The 23,877-nt window shown below is 43.4% G+C and overlaps 1 protein-coding gene across 2 annotated transcripts in view; it reads left to right on the forward strand.

Moving 5' to 3' along the window:
* The window catches only part of Mreg (melanoregulin), a 61,288-nt gene extending 41,830 nt beyond the window's left edge, over positions 1-19,458 (forward strand). For both annotated transcript variants that reach the window (XM_040753372.1, XM_040753373.1), the window contains exons 3-5: positions 14,514-14,604; positions 16,037-16,200; positions 17,479-19,458. In XM_040753372.1, the coding sequence (XP_040609306.1) occupies positions 14,514-14,604; positions 16,037-16,200; positions 17,479-17,613 (390 nt within the window). In that variant the 3' untranslated portion in view covers positions 17,614-19,458. The remainder of the gene's footprint in view (positions 1-14,513; positions 14,605-16,036; positions 16,201-17,478) is intronic.
* Positions 19,459-23,877: the final 4,419 nt, after the last annotated feature.

Below are 23,877 nucleotides of genomic sequence, written 5' to 3' on the forward strand. Positions count from 1 at the left end.
GATAAAGTAACAGCAACTTTGTCTGAAACGGGGTCACAGTCTAGATTTCCCCATGTTAGGCAGCTCTCTAGAGACCATTATGGGAACTGTCCCACATGGTTCAAAAAACGGTGGTGTTGAGCCACTAAATGTCCCTTTAAAATTCAGATCTGGGGAATGGAGAGATGGTTCAGGGGTTAAGAGCACAGGCTGCTGTCCAAAGGACGTGGATCAATTCCTAGCACCCACATGGCACTCACATCTGCCTGTAACTTCAGTTCCAGAGGCTCCTATATAGTCACACAGATGTATATGCAAGCAAAACACCAACACATCTAAAAATAAAAAATAAAATTCAGATCTGATAGCTGTAAAGGATGCTATATTAAACTCTTAGGGAAGAGAGATTGTGTTTTAGGGAAAAAATTAACTGCTTTTTAACAGGCCAGTGTGTGTGTGTGTGTGTGTGTGTGTGTGTGTAGGTCAGAGCTGGTTCTCCTTCTACTGTGGGATCTGAGAATTGAACACAGGTCATCAGGTTTGCAAGTGCTTTTATTCACTGAGCCATCTGGCCTACTCAGTTAGGGGCATCTTAGAGTAAACAGTAGCTTTGAGTGTTGTGTGCTGTATTGCCCTTCCAGTTTGCCAGCTGTTTTTGCAAGTCGAATTTTATTGAACACAGTCCCACCTGTTTGTTTACATACTCTCTGTGGCTGCTTTTAGTAGGACAGAGTTGAGGTGCTGTGACTGAGAGCTAAGATGCTTGGCTTCTGCCTCTGCCCTAAGAAGAGCTGGCCGAGCTCTACTTGAGAGCACTCATAGGGCTTAGTGTTTTGTTTGGTGAGGGGCAGCCTTGCCTGAATGATCATGTGATTTAATTTTCATATGAAAAGGATGCAAACATGGCCCCTTGATGAGAGACTTCTTAAACACACGGATAATGATAATTTGGAGGGAATTTAGAAATTGAGAATCTTGGGAATTTTTTTTTAATTTGTAGTAAGAAATAGTTTTCATTTACTGTTTACCCCCTTTGAATAAATCCATGATACAATGTTAGTACATAATATCAGTCCAAATTAGAAGACTAATATTTAAAAAAAATGTTTATCTGTGTGAGGGTGTTGGATCCTGGAGTCACAGACACTCGTGAGCTGCCATTTGAGTGTTGGGAATCTAACCTGGGTCCTCTGGAAGAACAATCAGTGCTCTTACCCACTGAGCCATCTGTCCAGCCCCTAAAAAGACTAATTTTTATTGTAAAAGCCAGAGGTGGTGGATGACTCCAAGGACGCAGCATCTGATAAACTCACAGAGATTATGACAGCCTGCACAAGACCTGCACAGCTTCAAGCCAGATCAAAAGCCCTAGTATTGAGAAGGGGAAGTAACAAAACCTCATCCATAACAAGAAGCCATTTACAATGGACTTCCTGGGAAAGGGGAAATCAGTTTTCTCTAGTGGAGTGTCACTGGGAATACCCACCGCACTCCAGGACAAGGCCCACTCCTGAGAAGAGCTGTGCGGACAGTCAGCACAAAATGGACTTTTTTTTTAAAAACATGGTTTCTCTATGTAGCTGTCCTGGAGCTCACTCTAGACCAGGATGGCCTCGAACTCACAGAGATCCACCTGCCTCTGCTTCCTGAGGGTGGGGATTAAAGGTGTGTGCCCCCCTCCCCTTGCCTTGGCTTGGGCTTCTTTTTTGTGTATCTATGCTTTTTGTTTTGTTATGATTTTTTTGTCTTATTGATTTTCGACTGTTAGTCTGTTTTCAGTTTGTTGTTGTTTTTTCCGAGAAGGGGGAGAGAGAGAGAGAGGAAGAGATGAAGAGATGAAGAGAGGAAGAGAGAAGATGAGATTGGGTGGGTAGGGATGTAGGGGGATCTGGGAGAAGGGAAAGAATGTAATCAAAATATTGTATGAAAAATTTAAAAGTCAGTAATCTTTGATTTCCAACTATATTAAAATGCACTCCGTCTTAGATTACTGTGATAGTACCCTTTCCCTCATAATTCTGGGGTCTTAAATCCCTAGGAATTGTCTTCCAGACTTTTCGTTAATGAGCACTTGCCATGTTGATAAGGAGGAAGGCAGTTGGCTGACGAGGCAAAGGTCTCCTGAACTAGTCTCGGCTGTGTCTCCAGGATTAACAGGCCATTTTCTAATTGGGTTGATAAGGAGACCACGCCTGTCTGTGCCGAGAACCCCTCGGGTAATGATCAACAGACATTTTAGCCAGAGAATTTCCAGGTGGAACCAGGACTGTCTGTGGCTGCTTAAGTGGTTATTTTACCTCAGGGCTCACATTATCACATCCCTCTTCAGGCTTTGTAAGAGGAAGCCCTAAATACCCAAGGTCGCATGTAAACACCAACCATTTTATATAAGGGACTTGAGCATCTTTAGATGCTGACATCTGTCAACACGAAACATACAATCTGAATATAGCCTCCCTTATACTTTACCCTGACTTGTAGCACCAAGTATAAAGTAAGTGCTTTGTAAGTAGCCTCCCACAAATGTAAACTTGGTCGAGGTCTTTGATGAAGCAGGCTTTATCGTGGTACATTCTTTTCTTGTTTTTTCTAACATACCCTTTTATTTTATTTTTTAAGATTTATTTTTATTTTGTGTGCATTGGTGTCTCGCCCGCATGTGTAGACATCTATGTGAGAGTGTTGGATACCCTGGAACTGGAGTTGTAGATAGTTGTGCACTGCCATGTGGGTGCTGGGAATTGAACCCTGGGTCCCCTGCAAGAGCAGTCAGTGCTCTTAAGGGCTGAGTCATCTCTCCAGCCTCTCATGGTACATTGTTAAGGTAACTGTGTGAAGTGGCCATTTCTACCTTGCTGGAAATATTTTAAGTCTTGCTTTCCTCAGTTGTGAGCAGGAATTTAGTCTTATTATCCTTTGCCTTTGGTGACAACAGCAGCTTGTGCCATTTCTCTGCACAGCAACTGGAATCCCAGAACTCTGAGTTGGTTCCAAGGAGTTGCTTAGGAATACTCGTGACTCATGGAAAACACTGCTTCCCCTAGCAGCATTAGCTAAATTAGCTAAATCACATTGTAACTCTGAAACCCCATGAGGCCTGAGACCCCCACCTATTAGAGAAAATGAGCTAGCCTTGTACTGCTTAGCAGCCCCTTCACATGGCTTCGATGGTGTAATTGGGCAGTGATAAGAGCTATGAGCTATCCTTTGCCTTAATCTGATTAAAACCAGATAAGGAATTAGGTCAGAGGCCTTGAACCACAGTGCACTATTTCCAGAGGAGATACACGGGGAAACATAAACAAGGGGAGTGGGAAAAGCACTGCTCAGCATTAACCTTCGATCCTTCGTAGGTAGAAGCAGATGAAGACTGCAGCAGGCAGTGGGACTGAGTGAGGGACCAGGGCAGGGTGTTCCAAAGCAGTAGCCCAAGAGTCGTGTTTGTCACCGGAGCCTCTGAATGGCACATATACAATCTACTCCAAAGTCTTTCATTACTCATCTCTGAAGGGTGACATCATTTTGGGTGGTCCTCGGGGCCTGGTGTTGAATTCCAGTAAAATCTGGTGTGTGTGACTGTTCCAGGCGAGATGAAAATAAATGTTTGTTTATTCGCCCTAGACAGAGAGGGCACTGATGGGCCAGTGAAGGGATTCTGTGCAAGTCCAGGCTGTTGGAGTTTATTGGGGTTAATTACAGGAGATGGGTGACTCAGGCAGGCACACCACTAGGAAATCACACCCTTGTCGACAAGATTGTTTTCTTCTGACAGAGTCCTAGTTGGAATCTCAGGGAGAAGAGCCTCATGAGTCTCATGAGACTCATGAGCCTGTCCCCTCCCTCCAGGAGGAATGGTCATAGGTACTCAGCTGCAAGGTGGTAGTAGTGGTCATATCCAACCTGGAGGAAATAGCTGTGTGTTCTACCAAGTTTCCCTTGGCAAGGAGACCATTCTTTTTGTTCCTAAATCATTTATATATTTCTTTATTGGCTGATTTGCGTGTGTGTGTGTGTGTGTGTGTGTGTGTGTGTGTGTGTGTGTGTGTGTGTGTGTGTGGTCTATACATGCCATGGTTCATACCTGCATGGAGATCAGAGGCAGAGGGCAACATCCAGGAGTTGCTTCTGTCCTTCCACCATGTACCATGTACATTCTAGGGATTGAACTCAGATCACCAGGCTCAATGGCAAATACCCTTGACAAATAACCTTGCCTGCTCAACATCTCATTTTTAAAAAAGATTTATTTATTATTTATACAGCATTCTGTCTGCATATATACCTGCAGGTCAGAAGTGGGCACCAGATCTCAGTACAGATGGTTGTGAGCCACCATGTGGTTGCTGGGAATTGAATTCAGGACCTCTGGAAGAGCAGCCAGTGCTCTTAACCTCTGGGCCTTCTCTCCAGCCCCCTGTCTGTTTGTTTTTTAGATAGATTCATGCAATTAGTCCAGTGTCAGAAACTCACTGTTGTAGACCAGGCTGATCTCATACATAGCGGTAACCATGTTGCCTCTTCCTTTCAGTACAGGGATTTTAGACATTCCCCGATATGACTTGATTAAAATGATGCGTCTTGCTTCTTTCTTTTCTTCTCTCTCTCCTCCCTCTCTCTTTTTCTTTCTAGACAAGGTCTCTGTATAGTCCTGGCTGTCCTGTAATGTGCTCTGTAGGCCAGGCTGGCCTGGAACTCACAGAGATCCACCTGCCTCTGCCTCTCGAGTGCTGGGATTAAAGGTGTGCATCATCAAGCCCATTAAAATGATGAGTTTTTCAAAGTAGGAAGAGTTTACTCACAAGGAAGCCAAGTGTGTGGAGTCAGGAGAGCAAGCTTCAGCTATTTCTGTTCAAAGATACAGTTTGGGAGTATTTATGGTTAACAGAGCTGGATGGTCTGGGGTGTGGGAAATGATGACTAGAGATAGGAAATTAAAAAAAGGTGTTCTGTGTATGCATAATCAAATTTCTTTCTTCTTTTTTTCAAGACAGGGTTTCTCTGTATTGTTTAGGAGGCTGTTCTGGAACTTGATCAGTAGACCAGGCTGGCCTCGAACTCACAGAGATATACCTGCCTCTGCCTTCTGAGTGCTGGGATTAAAGGTGTGCGCCAACACCTGGCTAATCAAATTTCATGACTCTTCCCATTCAGAAAATGTTGACATTAGCGTGCTTTGGGAGTAGATTTTAATCCTCTGACTGTGACAGGACACCTCTCAGACACTTGTAAAAGCCAGAATGAAGGGGTCGGTAGCATCAGCCATTTTGAGCCAATCACAAATTCCTAAAAATCAAACGTAAGCATCGTGACCCTGTGGAGCCGTGTTAACTGTAGCGTAGCACCCGCGCCGCCCCCGCCATCCCAAAAGGTTCATCTAGGCTGATACGTATCCTTTGATGTCCTGGGTTTCTCTGTTCTGTCATTTGAGCCTGGCCCATTGGGGTGAGGCAGAGGCAGATGGCTATGAGTGGACCAGCCATCTAGGAACAATGGAATACAATCCGACCTTTCCCACTTGTACACCGTGTCTGATGGGCAGAGAAGGCAGGCTTTGAGGGTACTGACAGTATGCCCTGTCTGCTCAGGTAGCCTTGACACTGTCTAGTCCAGGGGTGTTTAGAGGACACTCTGATCTCCCTTTGCATAATTGACTGTCTGTTACCCTCCTTCCTGGCCAAGTCTCTCCAGTCTAAATGTCCCTGGGACTGGGTTGTATGAGATCTGGTTGCACTGGCCTTCTTTCTGCTGCTGGATAATAACGGGCAGCTGGAGAACAGAGGAGGGCTGCCCTTCTTCTTTCTTTCTTTATTTGTGGTTCTTTGAGATAGAGTTTCTCTGTGTAACAGCTTTGGTTATCCTGGAACTCAGTTCGTTTACCAGACTGGCCTTGAACTCACAGAGATACACTTTCCTTTGCCTCTCCAGTGCTGGAATTAAAGGCATGCCCACCACGCCTGGCATTATTATTATTATTATTATATTCTTCTCAAATATATTACATACTGACTTTCCTTGCCTCTCCCTGTCTCTATCCCTCTCCCTTCCCTTACCTCAGGTACCCCTTCCTTGAGAATAGAGGAGGGCCACCTTTCTTTTATTGTTATTATTATTATGTTGCTGTTGTTGTTTGAGACAGGTTTTCTCCATAGCTTTGGAGGCTGTCCTGGAACTTGCTCTGTAGACCAGGCTGGTCTCAGACTCACAGAGATCCGCCTGCCTCTGCCTCCCGAGTGCTGGGATTAAAGGTGTGCGCCACCACCCCCTGGCTTATTAATATTATTTTCAATTCTTCTCATGCATATTACATCCCAACTGCAGTTTCCCTTCCCTCCTGTTAAGAGAAGCTTTTTCTTTTGCTAGCCGCTTTGGTTTATCTCTCGCCAGTCGCCTGGGCTCTGCCGTGCCAGCCTGGTTCTAGATCCGCATGAGTCCCAAATAAACACACAGGAGGCTATATTAATTATGAAGCTGTTGGCCTTGTTTGTCTCTTACTGGCTAGCTCTGCCTTAAGTAATTACCCCATAATTGTTAATCTAAGTATGTCTCTTACCGGAGAATAGTTCCAGGCTTCCTACCCCCAATGGCGTTACATGTTGACTCTCTTGTGTTTCCCCTTCCCAGAATCCTCCTCGACTCCTAGTCCCTCCTATCTAGGTTTTCTACTGGCCAGACAGTACTTTATTGACAAATGCACAGGCAAATAACAGGACTTCCCCAACACCCTCCCTTCCTCCAGTCTCCCTCACCTTCTCCTCCCCCAGATTTCTATCCCTCAGAATAGAGGAGGGCTGCACTTGTGCTTTTTGTCCTAGGTGACCAAACCACAGATCATTTTTGAAAAGTTTTACATTAGATGTCTGAATTCTTATTTCCATACCACATTGGTGATGGAGGAACAATATCGTGGGCTAAATTTGGGTCTGACTGAGTGGCAACTCTTTGAGAAATAAGGGATTCCTAGGAGGCAAATAGTCTTGGACTTAAGTTTTCCTACTTGATTAGCTGAATTGTTCACCTCATAGTCTCCCTAGCAGGGCTCTCCTACAAATCCTCTTGGTTTTTCTTATGAGTGTGTTGTTGAATGTCCTGGCTAGTTTTAATTCTGAAAGTAGCCTTCAAATCTCAAATGCCTGGTCATGCACAGAGTGGAAGGATTAATGGATTATTTTGTTTTATTTCATCTTCATTTGAATTTATGCTTCTCAAATATAGGTGAGTCAAAACGCCTTATTATATAAATCTGCCTTGTTCAAAATTGGAAAGGGTAATATAATACACTCTTACATTTATTTATTGCACACGTGTGTGTACATGCACTCGTGCCTCCAGTGCACATGGGAGCTCAGAGGACAATTTGGGCGAGTTGGCTCTCTTCCTCCACCATGTGAAGAAACTCAGTTTGTTAGGTTTGGCAGCAGGAACCCTCTACCCACTGAGTTATCTAGCTAGCCCATAGGTAGACAGATCTGTTCTGCCTGGTCCCACAGCTGTTAGCCACAAATAAATACACAGAGGCTTTTATTAATTATAAACTGTTTGACCAATGGCTCAGGTTTATTATTAACTAGCTCTCTCTTACTTTATTAACCTATTTCTATTAATTAACTATTTCCACGTGGTCTTGGCTTTCTGGAGACTGTCTGGACCTTTGGCTACATGGAGTCTCTCTTGGCTCCTCTCCACCTTCTTCTTCCCAGAATTCTCCTAGTCTGGTAGCCCCACCTGTACTTCCTGCCTAGCTACTGGCCAATCCGTGTTTTATTCACCAACCAATAAGATATATATATATATATATATATATATATATATATATATATATGGACATCCCCATCACCCATAAGTAATAGCTTTTCTTATAGGATATAGTGCTATGTTCTAGATTTAACAGACACTCTATCACCTGTAAAACTTGGCTTCCTCATACATCTTATGTGCAGGTGGACTCAGGAAACCCACTATAGGATGCACAGTGTACAAAGGACTGCCTAGGGTATGGATGAATGCAGCTTCTAGAGTCCAAGGAGCCTATACTTTGGTAGTGAAGGAGACCCTGCACATGTCAGTGTAGCAATGTATAGACACTAAACTCCTGACACTGTTTATCAAGGAACTAGGGAGTTCTAGGGAAGAGGCCGTTACTTTCAGTTAAGCTGAAAGAGGTGGTGGCATTTGAGTTGAATTTTGAAGGGTAGGTAACTAGGATTTAGATGTAGAGCAGTGGTTCTCAACCTTCCTAACGATGAAACAGTCCCTACCTTATTTTGTGGTGACTCCCAGCCATAAAACTGTTTTCATTGCTACTTCATAACTATAACTTTGCTACTATTATGAATTGTAATGTAAATATTTATGTTTTCTGATGGTCTTAGGTGATTCCCACGAAAGGGTCATTTGATCGCAAAGGGGTCATGCCATTCATAACTGTGGGTGAACATAGAGGTCATTTTTTTAATGATGTAAATGGGATAAATCAGACACAAAAAGACAAATACTACCTGATTTCAGCTTTGTGTGCACTCTAAAAGTGTCAAATCTATACAAGCAGAGAGTAGAATTATGGTATCAAAGGTTGGAGTTGCTGGTTTGAATACAGTGCTAAAACTTTTTAAAATTTATTTTATTTTTGTGTGTGAGTGTTCTGCTGGCATGTATGTTTGCTCACTGTGTGCATACCTGGTGCCCACAGAGGTCAGACGAGGTCAGATCACTTGGAGCTAGAGTTTTACAGATGGTTGTGAGCCATCCGTGTGCATGGTAGGATCCGGACCTGGGTCCTCTGCAAGAACAAAACATGCTCTTAACTGCGAAGCCAACTTCCAGCCCTGGAGAATATAGTGCTTTCTTTGGTTTTTGTGCAGGAGATATGGTCTGTTTTAAGATTTCCATGACTGTGAAGAGACACCATGACCACAGCAACTCTTGTAAAGGAAAACATTTAATTGGAGCTGGCTTATAGTTCAGAGGTTTAGTCCATTATGGTCATGGCAGGAAGCATGGCAGCACTCAGGTAGACTAGATGCTGGAAGGGTAGCTGAGAAGTCTACATCTTGATCCATAGAGAGCATGAAGAGAGTGACACTGGGTGTGGCTTGAGCATCTGGGACCTTGGAGCCCACAACAGTCACCACAGTAACATCCTTCTTCTAATCTAACAAGGCCACACCTATAACAACAAGGGCACATCTCTAATAATGTCCCACTGAGCCTGTGGGAGCCATTTCATCCAAACCACCACATGGTCTAAGGAACTTGAATCAGTGTTCATGATCATAGCCAGCTCTCGGCACTCAAAACTGGAAGATAGTGCATGAGATCCCATTTTTTTTTCTCTCTTCCATGATGTTGCTTCAGCCTTCATATCAATTAGTTCTAATCTGATTTGGCTCACAACTGAAGAGGAGAAAACCCAAAAAAATCTAGCTATGAAATCTCCAGGTGTTCATTTCAGTCACAAATTTTCAATTTGGCTTGGTTCCCAGGTGATTCACGGAATTAATTCCACATTATTCTTTTTGACAGGTCTTTGCTAATCCACTCATTCTTAATATTTAAGGCTACCACAGCACACTGACCACAGTATACTATCTTGGAAATTATGGGAAAATAAACGCAAGCTAAGGAAATAAAACTTAATGTTTGTTGCTTAATGGAACGAAATTCCCCTGTAAAGGTTATTTAGTTGATCTTGAATTGTTATTTTCGAGTTGTTTGAAGCTTAGAAAGTAAGTCATTAAAATTTACATCACAGAAGTACATCAAAAGCTTCCTTGTTTTCAACATGAGGGAGTAGATCTTTTCAGTTATAAAGAGAAGCCATCAGAGGTTTTGTATGCCATTGTTCCTCATTTCCCCCACCTTTTGCTCTGTTATTTGGAGTCCTATATTTAAGGGAATTCTGCCTCCGCATCCTGCTCATTTTAGTAAATTCAAATTTCAGTTAAATTCTACTCAAGCTTCTACTGGTTTTAGAGTTCTTTGCACAAAACTTCCAGGTATTATTATGTTAAAAAAGATAATCTTATGTGTGCATGATTGACTGTGTGAAAGTTTTATTCCATTAATCTTTTTAAAAAACATTTATTTGTTATGTATACAGTGTTCTGCCTGCGTGTGTGCCGGCACACCAGAAGAGGGCACTAGATCTCATTATAGATGGTTGTGAGCCATCTATCCAGCTTGATCCTATTAATCTTATATGCAGGTTATTTGCAGTAGGGGAGGCTGGGACCCTAGGGCATGTCACCATTTATCTGGTCAGGGTCTTTTGCTCATGAGTAGATAGTGAGTAGGTAAGAAGTTAGTCCCTAGTGGCCTTTGTCTTTGAAGTGTTTGGCAGCAGTAGGAAGAGTTGTAGGCAGGCAGAGGAAGCACAGGTGACATCCTCTAATGCTACTGTCCTGGTCCAGGTCCCAGGTATCAGATTCTTGACCCTTGGCAGTCAACAGCCTGGGGATTGAGACTCTCGGCTCTGAAAACATGACAGCTCTCTGGAACTGTTGTGACCAGAGCATGTTGGTTGTCCTCTCTGACGCTTCTAGTTTTTTCTTTTTATACCCTCCCTGTGTATATCAGTATTTATTTATTTTTATGTGTATGGGTGTTTTGCCTGTAAATGTTTACCACATGTGTGCAGTACCCTCAAAGGTCAGAAGAGGGCATCAGATCCTCTGGAATTGGAGTTTCAGATGCCAGCCGCTACATGGGTTTTGAGAACCAAACCCAGGTCCTCTGCAAGAACAGCAAGTGCTCTTAACCACCGAGCCATCTCCTCAGACCTTTTTGGCTCTCTCCTATTGAGTCTCTTCTTCCTCTTGCCCTCATTCTGTCCTGACTACTCTGGAACTTTTCCCTTCAGATGCTTCTTCAGTAGTCAGTAGCCACTGCCAGGACTCGGGTACCCATGGCAATAAACAGGAGTGGGGGGCACCATGTGGACTGACCGTGGGTAGCTGGGACCATTGGAGCACAGCATCCCTTGTCACTGAGGATGGAATCCTGGAGGGCAGGTGATCTCTCTGTTGGAATCAGCAGGATTCAGGCCTGGACACATGGCTTCCCATGTTTCACAGCCAGCCGCACTAAGCTCTGCCCCACTCCTGCTTCTGCAGGCCACTGTGGCCTGGGATATTCCTAGCATTAGGGTCTAAGTGGTTCCAAGTCCCTGCTTGGCCCTGGATGGTGTAGGATCTTTACCTGTCAAGCTGGGATCAAGCCAGCCCCAGCAGGTGCTGCTGCCTGAGATAGGCACCATTTTGGCTGTGAAGTTGCCAGCAACTGTTCACCACCAATCACAGATGTTCATTTTGGGTCAATCACAGTCATTTAACCATTCAACCTTGTGTTTAGGACCAATCACAGTCTCTCATGAATCGTAGTAGTATAGTATTTCCACTGGGGGGGGAGGGGCGAGGGTTGTAAAATAACAGCTAATGGACAGTAGAAGAAGAAAGGCTGGTGCTAAATGTCAACACTGAATTTTATACAAATCCATGCAATTTTAGTGTCTTTAACTCTGAAAAACAAAGCTTCTGTCTGTGCATGGGAAGAATTGTGTCAGGGTTATCAGCACCTTCAGTCACAAGTTAATGAAGCCACCTAGTGGTTTGTTGCATAAGTTAAGGTTCTGACCATTTTGTATCCAGAAAACAGAATTAGTTTTGATAGAGAGGAAACACTGTATGGTGCTAATAGTTTATTCATAGTCTTTTAAAGGTTTACTTTAAAAGTTTTAAAACACACACACGCACACACACACACACACACACACACACGCACGCACGCACGCACGCAAGCAGCACCTGTGAAGACCAGAAGAGGGCATTGATCCTGGAGCAACCCAGCTTGGGTCTATGTGTTTTCTACAAGAAGACACTGAAATTTCAGAGGAAAGCGAAAACTGATCAGCCCTGATCAGCCATAAAACAATCTTTGGGAAAAATAAATTGCCATCTGATGCTAAAAGCGTAGAAAACTTGCTTCTGGCTGTCAGCCACAAGTGGGCTAATGCACAATATAGTGTATAATGTTCTCCGGCCATAGAGTGCATGACAGAAATATTTCCGAATGTTTGGGGTTATTTCTTTCTAAAAGGTTTATTTTTTATTATTTTTAACTATGAGTGTATGCCTGTGGGTATGTGTACATATGTGCAGGTCCCCATGGAGGCAGAGGCATCAGACTGCCCTGGAACTGGAGTTACAGGTAGTTGTGAGCCATCTGACATCAGTGTCGAAACCACTGTGCAAGCGCAGTGAGCACGCTCAGCTGCTGAGCCATCTCTGCAGCCCCTCAGTATTGTTTCTGAACTATATCCACACTGACTCGGGGGAGGAAGTGTGCTGGCTTCTGTTGGAAGGCCATAGAATCAACCGAGCCTCACAGGAAGCTGCTGTGGTGTAGGCAGTATTTCAGCCGTATTACAGACGAGGCTTAAGCATTGAGAAAGGCTGTCAGTGTGGCTGAACCCAAACCTAGACAGACAGTCTGGCTCAGCCGGGTGTGTTGTACTGAGTGGTCACTTAAGTATTGTAAGTATTCCACTGAAAAGGCCGTTGCTCAAGCTTTTCCTTGGCAGTTTATCCAGTTCGGGACAGGGCTTGGCTAGATATGCCTTAAAGGGATGCGAAGAGGCCAGGATTGCATTTTATTTACTTTTAAAAATTAAAAATTATTTTAGGTATATGAGTGTTTTGTCTGTAGCATGTTGTACACTATGTACATGCAGTGCCCCAGAGGCTGGAAGAGGGCATTAGAGCCCTTGGACCCGGAGTTGCAGGTGCTTGTGAGCTACCATGTGGTGCTGTACTTCAAATCTGTGTCCTCTGGAAGAGCGGCTGGTCTCCTGACTGCCCAGCCATCCCTCTAGACTATATGTCGTTTCCAGACTATATGTACTATGTAGTCTACATACGCAGTTTCTAGACTTTATTTGGTTAGCTTCACTCACTTCGAAGGTCACAGGCTTCGTCTTTGACCCTAGGCATCTCACACTTGTGCACATGCCTTTGGCTCTTATTATTTTTAATTTTTTAAAGAGGTAGGAAATCCACAACTTCCTGACTTAAAGAGGGTAGCAGAAAGCCCACTCCCTTCTCGTGGTGCGGCAAGCCCTCAGATACAATCTGAAATGCAGTCATGGCAAAAGCACACTTTATTTTGTTAGCTTTCCTTTTTCAAAATGGTGTTTTTGAAGCATGTGAATGGCAGCTAAATTTACTCTTCTTAACTAGGCGTGCAAGTTGAAAAGCAATCTGCAAGGCAAGTGTGCTTTGAAAGGCATTTAGTAGGGAACAAATGGCATCACTGAAACATTTTCACTTACAGGAGTCAAAATATTAAATAGCTTGTGTCTTACCTTGAACATTTAAAATGATGTTCTCTAAAGCTGTGAGCGAGGACAGTTGTGTTTTATGTAAGAAGGGAAAAGGTGTTTGCTGTGAAATGATTATTCTTTTACAGACAGGTCTCCTTAAAAGCAAATTCCCACCTTCAGAGAATGCTTAGGGCCGTGGAAACCAAGCTTCTGTGTTAGGTTCTATGTGGTGCTTGTGCAGACTGGAAACCTAACAGCTCCCTGCATACCTGAACAATCTACCCTACCATGTGATTGATGCTAAGATACAGTGTGAGAAACACAGCTAGGAATCAGGGTGCTTGGGGTTCCTAGTTCTGCCTGTCATTCTAATAACAAACTGAGATGTAGTTTTTTGCCCTTTTTTTTCATGAACTTTGGAGTAAAACACCACTTCTAATATGTTATCTGGAATATATTAGATTCAGCATATAAATTATTTGAGCCTTAGTTTCTTCACCTATAAGTTGCTCCAAATATATGAATTTTATTAGATCTTCACTGTAGGCAGGCATTAGCCTTTCTTTTTGTTGTGCAGATGTCTCTGTGTTGTGTGTTGTGTGTGCATGTGTCTGTGTGTTGTGCGTGTGCATGTGCTGATGTGAGCAGTCTCTCTCAGTCGCTCCTTACCCTATTCATAGAGGCAGGATATCTCAATTGAAGCCAGAACTCACTAATTTGTCTAGTCTAGCTATCCAGTTGGCTTTAGGGACCCCTATATTTCTGTCTCTGAGTACTGGAATTATACATCGTCTGGGTATTGGGTGCCGGGGATCTGACCTCTGGTCCTCACACTTGTATGGCAAGCACTTTACCTGCTGAGACAGCCTTTGTCCTATAGTTTATACCTTAAATCTTGACAGTAGTCTTACATGAAAGCTCTACTACTGTTAGCCTCATTATATGCAGGTAAGGTCACTGCAGTGGAGAAAATGGATAATCAGAGAGTCTAAGTAACATACTTAGAAACTGGGCCACCTAGAAGGGGACATAGTCTTCAGCAGTGGTAGCTGCATTCTTTCTTGTCAACTCCATCTCATCTGTGCCTCCTTTTCTTTAGAATTGTGCTTAAGATTAGTGAAGAGAAGAACCACGTGGTTAAGCAACATGGAGTTCAGCAGAAATGAGACAGAGGTTGTAGGCCAGCAGGTGTAAGTAAAAGTGAGTGTTTGTCTCTTTACAGGAGTGGCAAAGACTCAACTATGACATCTACACTCTGCGGCAGATTCGCAGGGAAGTGAGGAACAGATGGAGACGAATCTTAGAGGACTTGGGTGAGTCTGAACGAGATTGTGAGACAGTAAAAATAACTCTGCTGTTTCCACCATGGTTTCTGTAGAAAGAGTGTCAGCGCTGACTGCTAAACTGCCTCAGACCTATTGGTTCTTCGGTTTTGCTTTTATACAGACTCTCTTGGTAGTTCTGTCGTCACCAGCTCATGTTACTGGGCCATATGCTACTTCATCTGTCCCCAAGTATGAGATAACACAGAGTGGTGGGGTCATATGGGTATTGCTATTTACTGTTGTGTCATCATTTATTGATTGGATTAGATGGGTAGTGACTGAACAAGTAGTAATAGCTTTATGGATATGGCAGGTTGAAAGAAATATTGTTTGTAAGAGATAATCTAAGACACAGCAGAAAATTCTTAAAGGAGCAAAAGAAGAAAAGTTACAAGCTTGGGAAAATACACTTGTCATTGTGGTAGACATAGAATAATGGCCTTTCTTAATTCTACTATGGTTGAGTAAATATATCCCTATGTCATAGAATAAGCTTGCTTTAGTTTTCAAAAACAACCACCTTTGAAGTCCTTGATCTATCTGCTCTGAAATAACGTGGCTCCTGGCATTAAAGCTTTTCAAAGATGGAGTACCAGGTTGCTAGCCCTGGCTGTCTAAGTTGGGGATAGCGGGGTAGGGTGGATACTCTGCACTCTGAATTCACACGATATTGCTGTGGGCTCGCAGTCTCCTCTTTGCAGTTAAGTCAGCCTGAACAGGTTTCATTCTTCGAGTCTTTTCTATCTTTAGGAAAGTGATTTTCTTCCAGTTGACCAGACTGTCATATGGAAGGAAATCAGGGCTTGGAGGTGATCACTGTGCAGGCTGGGGAGAGGTGTAGAGATTCTAGGACAGGGTAGCGGGCAAATGAGGTGAGCAGCTGGGGGTCAGGTATGACTTCCTTCAATAGAGGGAAGAAGACAATGAAGAAAAGCCAAAAAGGAGAAAACAGTTTGTTGTTGTTGTCCGGGAACTCACTCTGTAGAACAGGCTGGCCTTAACTCAGAGATCCGTGCTCTTTGAAAACAGTTTTGAGTAAAGAGCATCCCACTCACAAAGAGCTGGGGAGCAGCCCTTGGTAGAGCCTCTGACTTTGGTTTTCACTGTACAGAACTCACACTTTGAATCCCTTCTTAATAACCACAGCGAGGCGGGGCGGTGGTGGTGCACGCCTTTAATCCCAGCACTGGGGAGGCAGAGGCAGGCGGATCTTTGTGAGTTCGAGACCAGCCTGGTCTACAGAGTGAGTTCTAGGACAGCCTCCAAAGCAATACAGAGAAACCCTGTCTCGAAAAACCAAAACAACAACAACAACAATAAAAAACAAAAACAAAAAATAAAAAACCCCACAGTGATAGTATCGCGGGGTGGGGACTTCCCAGGGACGACTTCACACAAGGGCTGTGTGTTTCCACCATAGGTTTTCAAAGGGAAGCTGACTCTTTGCTGTCAGTGACCAAACTCAGCACCATGAGTGATTCTAAAAATACGAGAAAAGCCCGAGAGATGCTGCTGAAACTGGCAGAAGAGACCTCCATCTTCCCAGCCAGCTGGGAGCTCTCCGAGAGGTATCTCTTGGTCGTGGTAAGTGGATGCCTTACCTCATCCGCCCCATTTTGCTTTACTTTCACCATTTCTGTTCTTTCCTGCCCCCCCCCCATCCCAACCTCACCGGCTCCGCCAGGACAGAGTGGCAAATGGTGCTGCCACAGTATGCCCCTGTGGCTGATGGCTCCAAAGCCACCTGGGAAGCTTTGAAGAGAAAGAAGGATTTCTGGGTCCCACTTAAAAACTGTGAAGGTTCAGGCTGTGGCCAGAGTGTTTTTCAGATGATTTCTGCTGTGTGGTTAACATTTCAACATTAGGTAGAGAGCCTAAGTGTCTATACAGCCTGAGATTGGAAAGATGGGTGGAAGGCAGGGGAGACAGTTGAGTTGGTGATATCCTTGTGTAATCATGAAGAGCCCAGTTCAATCCCCAGTACCCACTTTAGAAGCCTAACGTGGTGGCCCTGCTCTTAATCCCAGGACTGGGACACAGAGATACAGGTGGATGCCCTAGGCTTGCAGTCGGGCCAGCCTAGCCCAGTCCGATGTGCCACAGCTCCCAGTGAGGGACTGTGTTTCAAAAAAAGAACAACAAAGGTGGGGTGGTTTTTGAAGAACAATGCCGAAGTTTGACCTCTGATCTTTGCATGCGTGGTGTGCACGCCAGCCCACCTGAACACATTCATACACATTACACCTGCACATACATATGCTCTCACACACAAATTATTGGTGGAAACATCTCTTGGGTCATGAAGTAAAAGGGTAAGATAACCCTTTGAGTCTTGAATTTTTTTTTAAATTCAACCTTTTTAGAGAAGGTTCACAGTTTTTTGTTTTGTTTTTTGAGACAGGGTTTCTTTGTGTAGCCCTGGCTGTACTGAAACTTGCTCTGTAGACCAGGCTTGCCTCAAACTCACAGAGATCCACCTGCTTCTGCCTCCCCAGTGCTGGGATTAAAGGTGTGCTGCCACCACTTGGCCAAAGGTTTTTTTTTTTCTTTTTAAGATTTATTTATTTTATGAATACCAGTGCTCTATCTGTATGTATGCCTTTATACCAGAAGAGGGCACCAGATCTCACCACATATGGTTGTGAGCCACCATGTGGATGCTGGGAATTGAACTCAGGACCTCTGGAAGAACAGCCAATGCTCCTAACCTCTGAGCCATCTCTTCAGCCCTGAGTCTTAAATTTTTTTTTGAGTCTTGAAATTTTTAATGAATCTTTTACTTGCTTGGCAGTTTCCAATTTGTCAAGCTTCTTTTTCATTTATTTATTTGTTTTTTTCATTTATTTGTTTATTAAACTGCAGGACCGTCTTATTGCTCTTGATGCTGCCGAAGAGTTCTTTAAAATTGCTAGCCGAACTTACCCCAAGAAGGCCGGGGTTCCTTGCCTGGTAGATGGCCAGAAAAAACTGCACTACCTTCCATTTCCAAGCCCCTAAGGGACGGCCCGGAAGAAGAACGAAATTCTTCCACTATGTCACAGTAATTTTCCAAAGTTGAACCGCTGCCTGCGGTTGCCAGTGAGCCAGGAGACAGCTTTCCACACTCAAACAGGATTCTGAATCCTACAGAAGGAGACATCTTCCTCAGGACCTTTGCCTAAGAAGACTCTGCTTACATTAAAACACCTGGCGACCGTGCATCCGGAAAGCAAGTTAAAGAGTTGGCCAGTGGATGTTTTTCCTGAATGGTCAGATTGTAAGAACTCATCACCTGGATGGTTATATAAGCTACCGTCATTCATCCTGTGGAGGACTGGTGTTTTCTAATCAACAAAATAGTGTGATGAATGGAGAAAGGTGTAACTGAGCCCCTTATTACTTCATCAGTTTTGAAGTAATCATTATTAAATGCAACACTAGACAAAATGCCCCAAATTTCATAAAATCCGAGGCCTGGTGTGACCTGTCTCTGATTTGGAAACACCTGCAGCAGCTCACATGCTGTTGGGGCCTCCTTTTGAGCACCAGGCTTGGTTGTTTAGAAGCATGGGTGACCAACACAATAGAAATGTATGGGCACATAGCCCAGATAGCAGAACTTCCTGCACTTGTGTCTCCATTTGTGACACAAGCACCCTAAACCCTAACATTAATCCCCAGCATTAAAGTTACCCAGTGACCTTGTTTTTTTAATGTGTTGCCCATTTCTAGTCCAAAGAGCCCTTGGCGTTTTATGAAGAAAAGCATCTGTAAACTGGAATGTTTGGCCTCTGCCTCCTGTCTTGAATCTGTTTCCTGATTATCAGCTGAGGGTAGTACCTGCTGAGGGAGCTTGCAGTGCAGACATATAGGTATGGAGGTGCTGGCATATTGGCAGAGGTCACCGTTGGGTCTTTCGTTAGTCTGAAGACGATTTTCACAGTGGAGCCGTGTTAGCAGTGTAGCGTGCCCGTAGGAAGAGAAGCCCAGTTTCCTGATGTCATAATGAAAGAGCTTGCCAAGAGTTCATGTTTGTTTTGTTGAAAAAACTTTAAAGACTGGTAGGATTTATCTGTAGACTACTGAAAACAATAGAAATATTTTTTATTTTCTAACAATTTTGCACTTCTAACTTCAGGTTGAAAACAAATTTGTATTAGACTGTTCAGGAGGTTGTGACTTGAAAAATTTCATATCCTGGGGAGGTTTCTTTTGCTTGTGTACTCCATATTTAAGATATTTACTAGGTAATACATGTCCTCCATTCATCAATGCATTGTAGACCAATTTAACAGAATTCCAGAGAATTCTTCCAAGTTTAGTAGGTAAGCTAAAAGTTTTATTTTTTTAATATTTAGTGCTTAATCTCTGCCTTATGTTGTTTGAAATTAGCCCCTTAGATATTTTTACTCACTTCTGTGAGCTTTTAGAAATAAGCAATAAAATAAAATAAATCTTAGACCGTTGTATTGTTTTAATATCTGTACTCAGAATTTGTTTTGTCTTCATTTTTATATCAAAATAGATGAATTTATCTGTGTCTGGATTGTAAACCATTACCATAGTTTTATTTATTTTAATAATTTATTTTAACCTTTTTATGTGCATTGGTGTGAAGGTGTCAGATCTCCTGGAACTAGAGTTACAAACAGTTGTGAGCTGCTCTATGGGTGCTGGGAATGGAATCGGGTCCTCTGGAAGAGCAACCAGTGCTCTTAACCATTGAGCCATCTCTCCAGCCTCCATAGTTTTCATTTTTGTTAATGAACAAGTGTGTAAAATTGTCTCTATGGTAATTAAAACACATGAAATTACCCAGGAATGTTTATCCAAGGGATTAAAAGACTTCCACGTGTGCCTTAAGTTGAATGTGTGTTACATTTCTGACAAATGAGAAGGGCCTCTGGTGTTCCTTCCATGCTCCCATAAATTAAAGGGCAAAAATGCCGAGAGACAGACTGGTTTAAGGACCTCCTGCCCACGAAATCCAGTCAAGGAGTGAATTTGTGCTGAAATGAGTAGGCACTGCGTGTATGAGCGGCTGGGACTGACTGAAGTGGGCACTTGAGAAATCACAGGGTTCTCCGCTGGACGGGGCTGCAGATGTGTCGGGAGGCCACAGGGCTCTCCTTCCGTCATCATCCCCTTGTGGATCACTTCAGCACTTCTCGTAGAGGCATCTGTGTGTGCTGGGAACACATTTTTATATTAAATTTATTTATTCTACTGGGCATCAGGGAAAAATAAAATCCCTGTAACTAGCAAGTCAAATACTCAAGTTCATATTGCATGGATGGTATTGGACAGGACAGTAAAATATTATATTTCCTTTATTCTTTTTTGTTTTTTTTTGGGGGGGGTAGGATTTCTCTGTGTAACCTTGGCTGTCCTGGAACTCCCTGTGTAGTCCAGGCTGGCTTTGAACTCAGAGATCTGCCTGCTTCTGCTTCCCAGGTGCTGGGATTAAAGACATGTACCACTGCCCAGCTGAATTTGATTACTTTTCAAACTCATAAACTATTGACCAAAAGACAGGGTGCACCCCTAAGAAAGAGGGCGTATTGCTATTGCTATTAATTCTGACAATAATTCCCTGTGGTGGTTTATAAGGAGGAGGGAGAATATACACACACACTTAATAGACCCCTCTTGATCATCACAGTTTCTTAGACTCTCCTTGCTATCAATGTCCTTAGTAAAGTAATCAATAGAAGTAGGATGCTCACTGAGAGGCAGAGTCAGTATCTTAGGGTTGCTATTGCTGTGATTAAACACCATGGCAAAAGCAACTTGAGGAGGAAGGGTTTCTTTCTTTCTTTTTTTTTTTTTTTGGCTTTCATTTTCCTATTACTGTTTATCATCAAAGGAAGGTCAGGACAGGAGCTTAAACATGGCAGGATGTAGCCAGAGTTACTGTTCTGCCTGGTCCTGCAGTCTTTTGGACCCAAATAAACACACAGAGTCTTATATTTATTAAAACTATTTGGCCAATGGCTTAGGCTTTCTACTGGCTCGCTCTCTCAACTATTAACACATACCTATTAATCTGTGTATTTCTACATGACCTTATCTTTCTGGAGAATGCCTGGCATCCTATCTTCCCGGTAGCTATATGGCGTCTCCTGGCGGGCTTCTCTCTGCATCCTCTTGCCAGAATTCTCCTCGTCTCGTAACCCCACCTATACTTCTTACTGGCCAATCAGTGTTTTATTCATTAATCAATAAGAGAAAGATACATACAGAACGACATTCCCCCATCAGCAGGAACCTGGAGGCAGGGGATAATGCAGAGGCCGTGGAGGGGTGCTGCTTACTGGTTTCTCCTCTTCACTTGTTCAGCCTGCTTTCTTACAGAACTCAAGACCACCAGCCCGGGGATGGCCCACCCATGGTGGGTGAGGCTCTTCTCCACCAACTGTTAATTAAGAAAATGTCCTACAGGCTTGCGTACCACCTGATCTTAATAGGGACCTTCTCTTAATCACCTTCCTTTCAGGTGATTTTCGCTTGTGTCAAAATTATCCTAGCCAGTTCTGATGCCAGTGAAGAGTGGCAGTGGCCACAGCCGCAACACAGTAGATGAACCTGGGAGCAAGATGCTAACCAAGATAAACTTGTCAACTGATGGGGGAAGTCCTGTGTATATGTCAGTAAAGCACTGTTGGCCAATAGGCAAGCAAGATAGGTGGGTCTGGACGTCCAGGAGGATTCTGGGTAGGAGAAACACAGGGAGTCAAGATGAAGCTGTGATAGGGGTAAGAAGTTCAGAACTATTCTCCAGTAAGAGAAATACTTAGATTAACAATTATGGGGTAAATACTTAAGTCAGAGCTAGCCAGTAAGAAACAAGCAAGGCCAACAGCTTCATAATTAATATAGCCTCCTGTGTGTTCATTTGGGACTGATGCGGCTTTGGAGCAGGCTGGCGGGAAGGCTTCCCTTTACAGTCAACACACGAAAGCAAGCTTGCAAAAAACAAAACCCCTTCCCCTTGGATTTTGTTATGTCTAAGCTAATACTGGAAGTCGCTGTCCACATTCAAGGTGGGTGTTTCCACTCTAGTGAATATAATTCAGAAAATACTTTCCAGGTGTTCCCACTTGTCTCTTAGTGGAGTCCAGGTCTATGCAAGTTGATAACCAAGGTTCATGGCTATACATACCATTGTAACATTTTTAGTTGAATCTTCCTCCTCCTCCTCTTCCTTTTGTCAGATGGTCTTCACAATGAGCATCCTTTCTTTAGTTGAGAAATTAAACCTAAGTTTCTCTATGCTTTGTCTTTTTAAAGGCTGTCGTTTTGGGAAACTTTGCATTGGCAGCAGCAGAAACTCATTGATTTGCTTGGTGATCACAAATGGATCATGACACAAACTTGGCTTACTTTCCATTGGATTAATGCATTTGTTCATTTCCCAGATCACTTTCCATTAGTGATGTCACAAGAAAGTGACTGAATTTGAATAAGCTGCATGGAAAGGAACATAATGTTGTACTTTGCAAATGACTTCCTTGTACAGAATGAAAGTGGCCAGACACTGTTTTTGCTGTGTATAATGTTCCAACAGAAGTTATTAACTTCCAGGGTACCCCTCCATCTTCTGTTTGACACACTACAAATGAATACTTGGATTCCCAGTTTCAGATTATGTCTGCTTTTGGAACACTGGCTGGCTTATGGAGAACTGAGTCTTGGCTCGTGTCTCACTCTTTGATTGCTTTTCAGCTAAATGGGTTTTATTTGATATCATTTCTTTTCTGTATTCTAAGTCTTTGTTAAGATGGAATTAGAGGGAACATTATAGTAAACACAATAAAGTTACGACATTTAAAATTAAGACTGCACAGATCTATAGTTCACCACTTCTTTCAATAACTTTTGTTCGCAAAATTATTTTATTTTATGTGCATGTGAGTTCCTGAGTGCATGTATATACACTACATGCATGTGTGAGCCTAAGAACATCAGAAGAAGATAGTGGATCATGTGGGACCAGAGTTACTGGTGGCTGTGAGCCACCATGTGGGTGCCGGGAACCACTGAGCCATCTCTCTAGCCCAGTTTAACACTTAAAGAAAACAAGCTGCCTGGTGGTGGTGGCGCACGCCTTTAATCCCAGCACTAGGGAGGCAGAGGCAGGAGGATCTCTGTGAGTTCGAGACCAGCCTTATCTACAGAGATAATTCCAGGACAGCCCCTGTTACACAGAGAAACCCTGTCTTGAAAAACCAACCCAAGCCAACCCAACCAATCAAAACAAACAAACCAAACAATTGTAGTCCTTAGGGAGGGAGAAATTTACTTTAAAAATTCTCCACAATTAGCTATAAGGAATGTGTGTATATGTAACTAAACTTGATCCTGTATCTTTGGTGATGTGTGGTTAGCATTTGAAGTAATCTAATCAGGAATCTACTTCCAAAAGACAGTTGTTGAATCATTTTAATTATCCTTATCAGGATTCTCAGCTCTAAGTGGGGCATCTTTATGAAATTTCCCACTATGGCGCTGGGAATATAGCAGTAGAGGAGGCAGACAGAATGTAAGAGCTGAAGCTTGCAGGGGAGTGCTGTGAGGTTCCGTCTTCTGGACCGGACATGGCTATTGCTATGGGTCATTTGCATGAGATCATGGCAGCCAAGACTCTGGCGCAGGTGAGTGAGGTATCCCTTACTGAGGCGCCTTTGACATGGTGAGGGAGGAAGAATCCTTCGTTCTTTTATAAGACTGTGTTTGCTGGTAGGTTCCCCCATGCTCCGGTCGGTGATCTCATACCCATGCACTTTTGGGGCAGCACTAATGAACACGATGGGTTATAAAAATAAAAAGTATGGAATTGGGAGAGGATTGTGTTGGGCTTGCTGGCTAGTTTTGTGTGATTTGTCACAAGCTAGTCATTTGGGAAGAGAGAAACTCAATTCAGAAAATTGAGTTGGCCTGTGGGGTGTTTTCTTGATTGATGGATGATGTAAGAGGGCCCAGTGCCCTGTGGGTGGTGCCACTCTTGGACGGGTGGTCCTGGATGCTATAAGAAAGCAAGCAGAACAAGCCAGTAAGCAGTATTCCACCACGACCCCTGTATCAGCCAGTTCCTGCCTCCAGTTCCGGGCTTGAGTTCCTGCCCTGACTTCCCTCAATGGATTACAAGCTGCCAGATGGAATAAATTCCAAGTCACTTTTGGTCGTGGTATTTTATTACAGCAATAGGAACACTAAAATGGGTGGAAGGGTTACAGAGAAGCTGGGGGGGCAGGGATAAGAGGTAGATGTATTTCATTGTAT

The sequence above is a fragment of the Mesocricetus auratus genome, unplaced genomic scaffold (assembly GCF_017639785.1).
Source record: "Mesocricetus auratus isolate SY011 unplaced genomic scaffold, BCM_Maur_2.0 Super-Scaffold_100010, whole genome shotgun sequence".
Classification (NCBI taxonomy): Eukaryota; Metazoa; Chordata; class Mammalia; order Rodentia; family Cricetidae; genus Mesocricetus; species Mesocricetus auratus.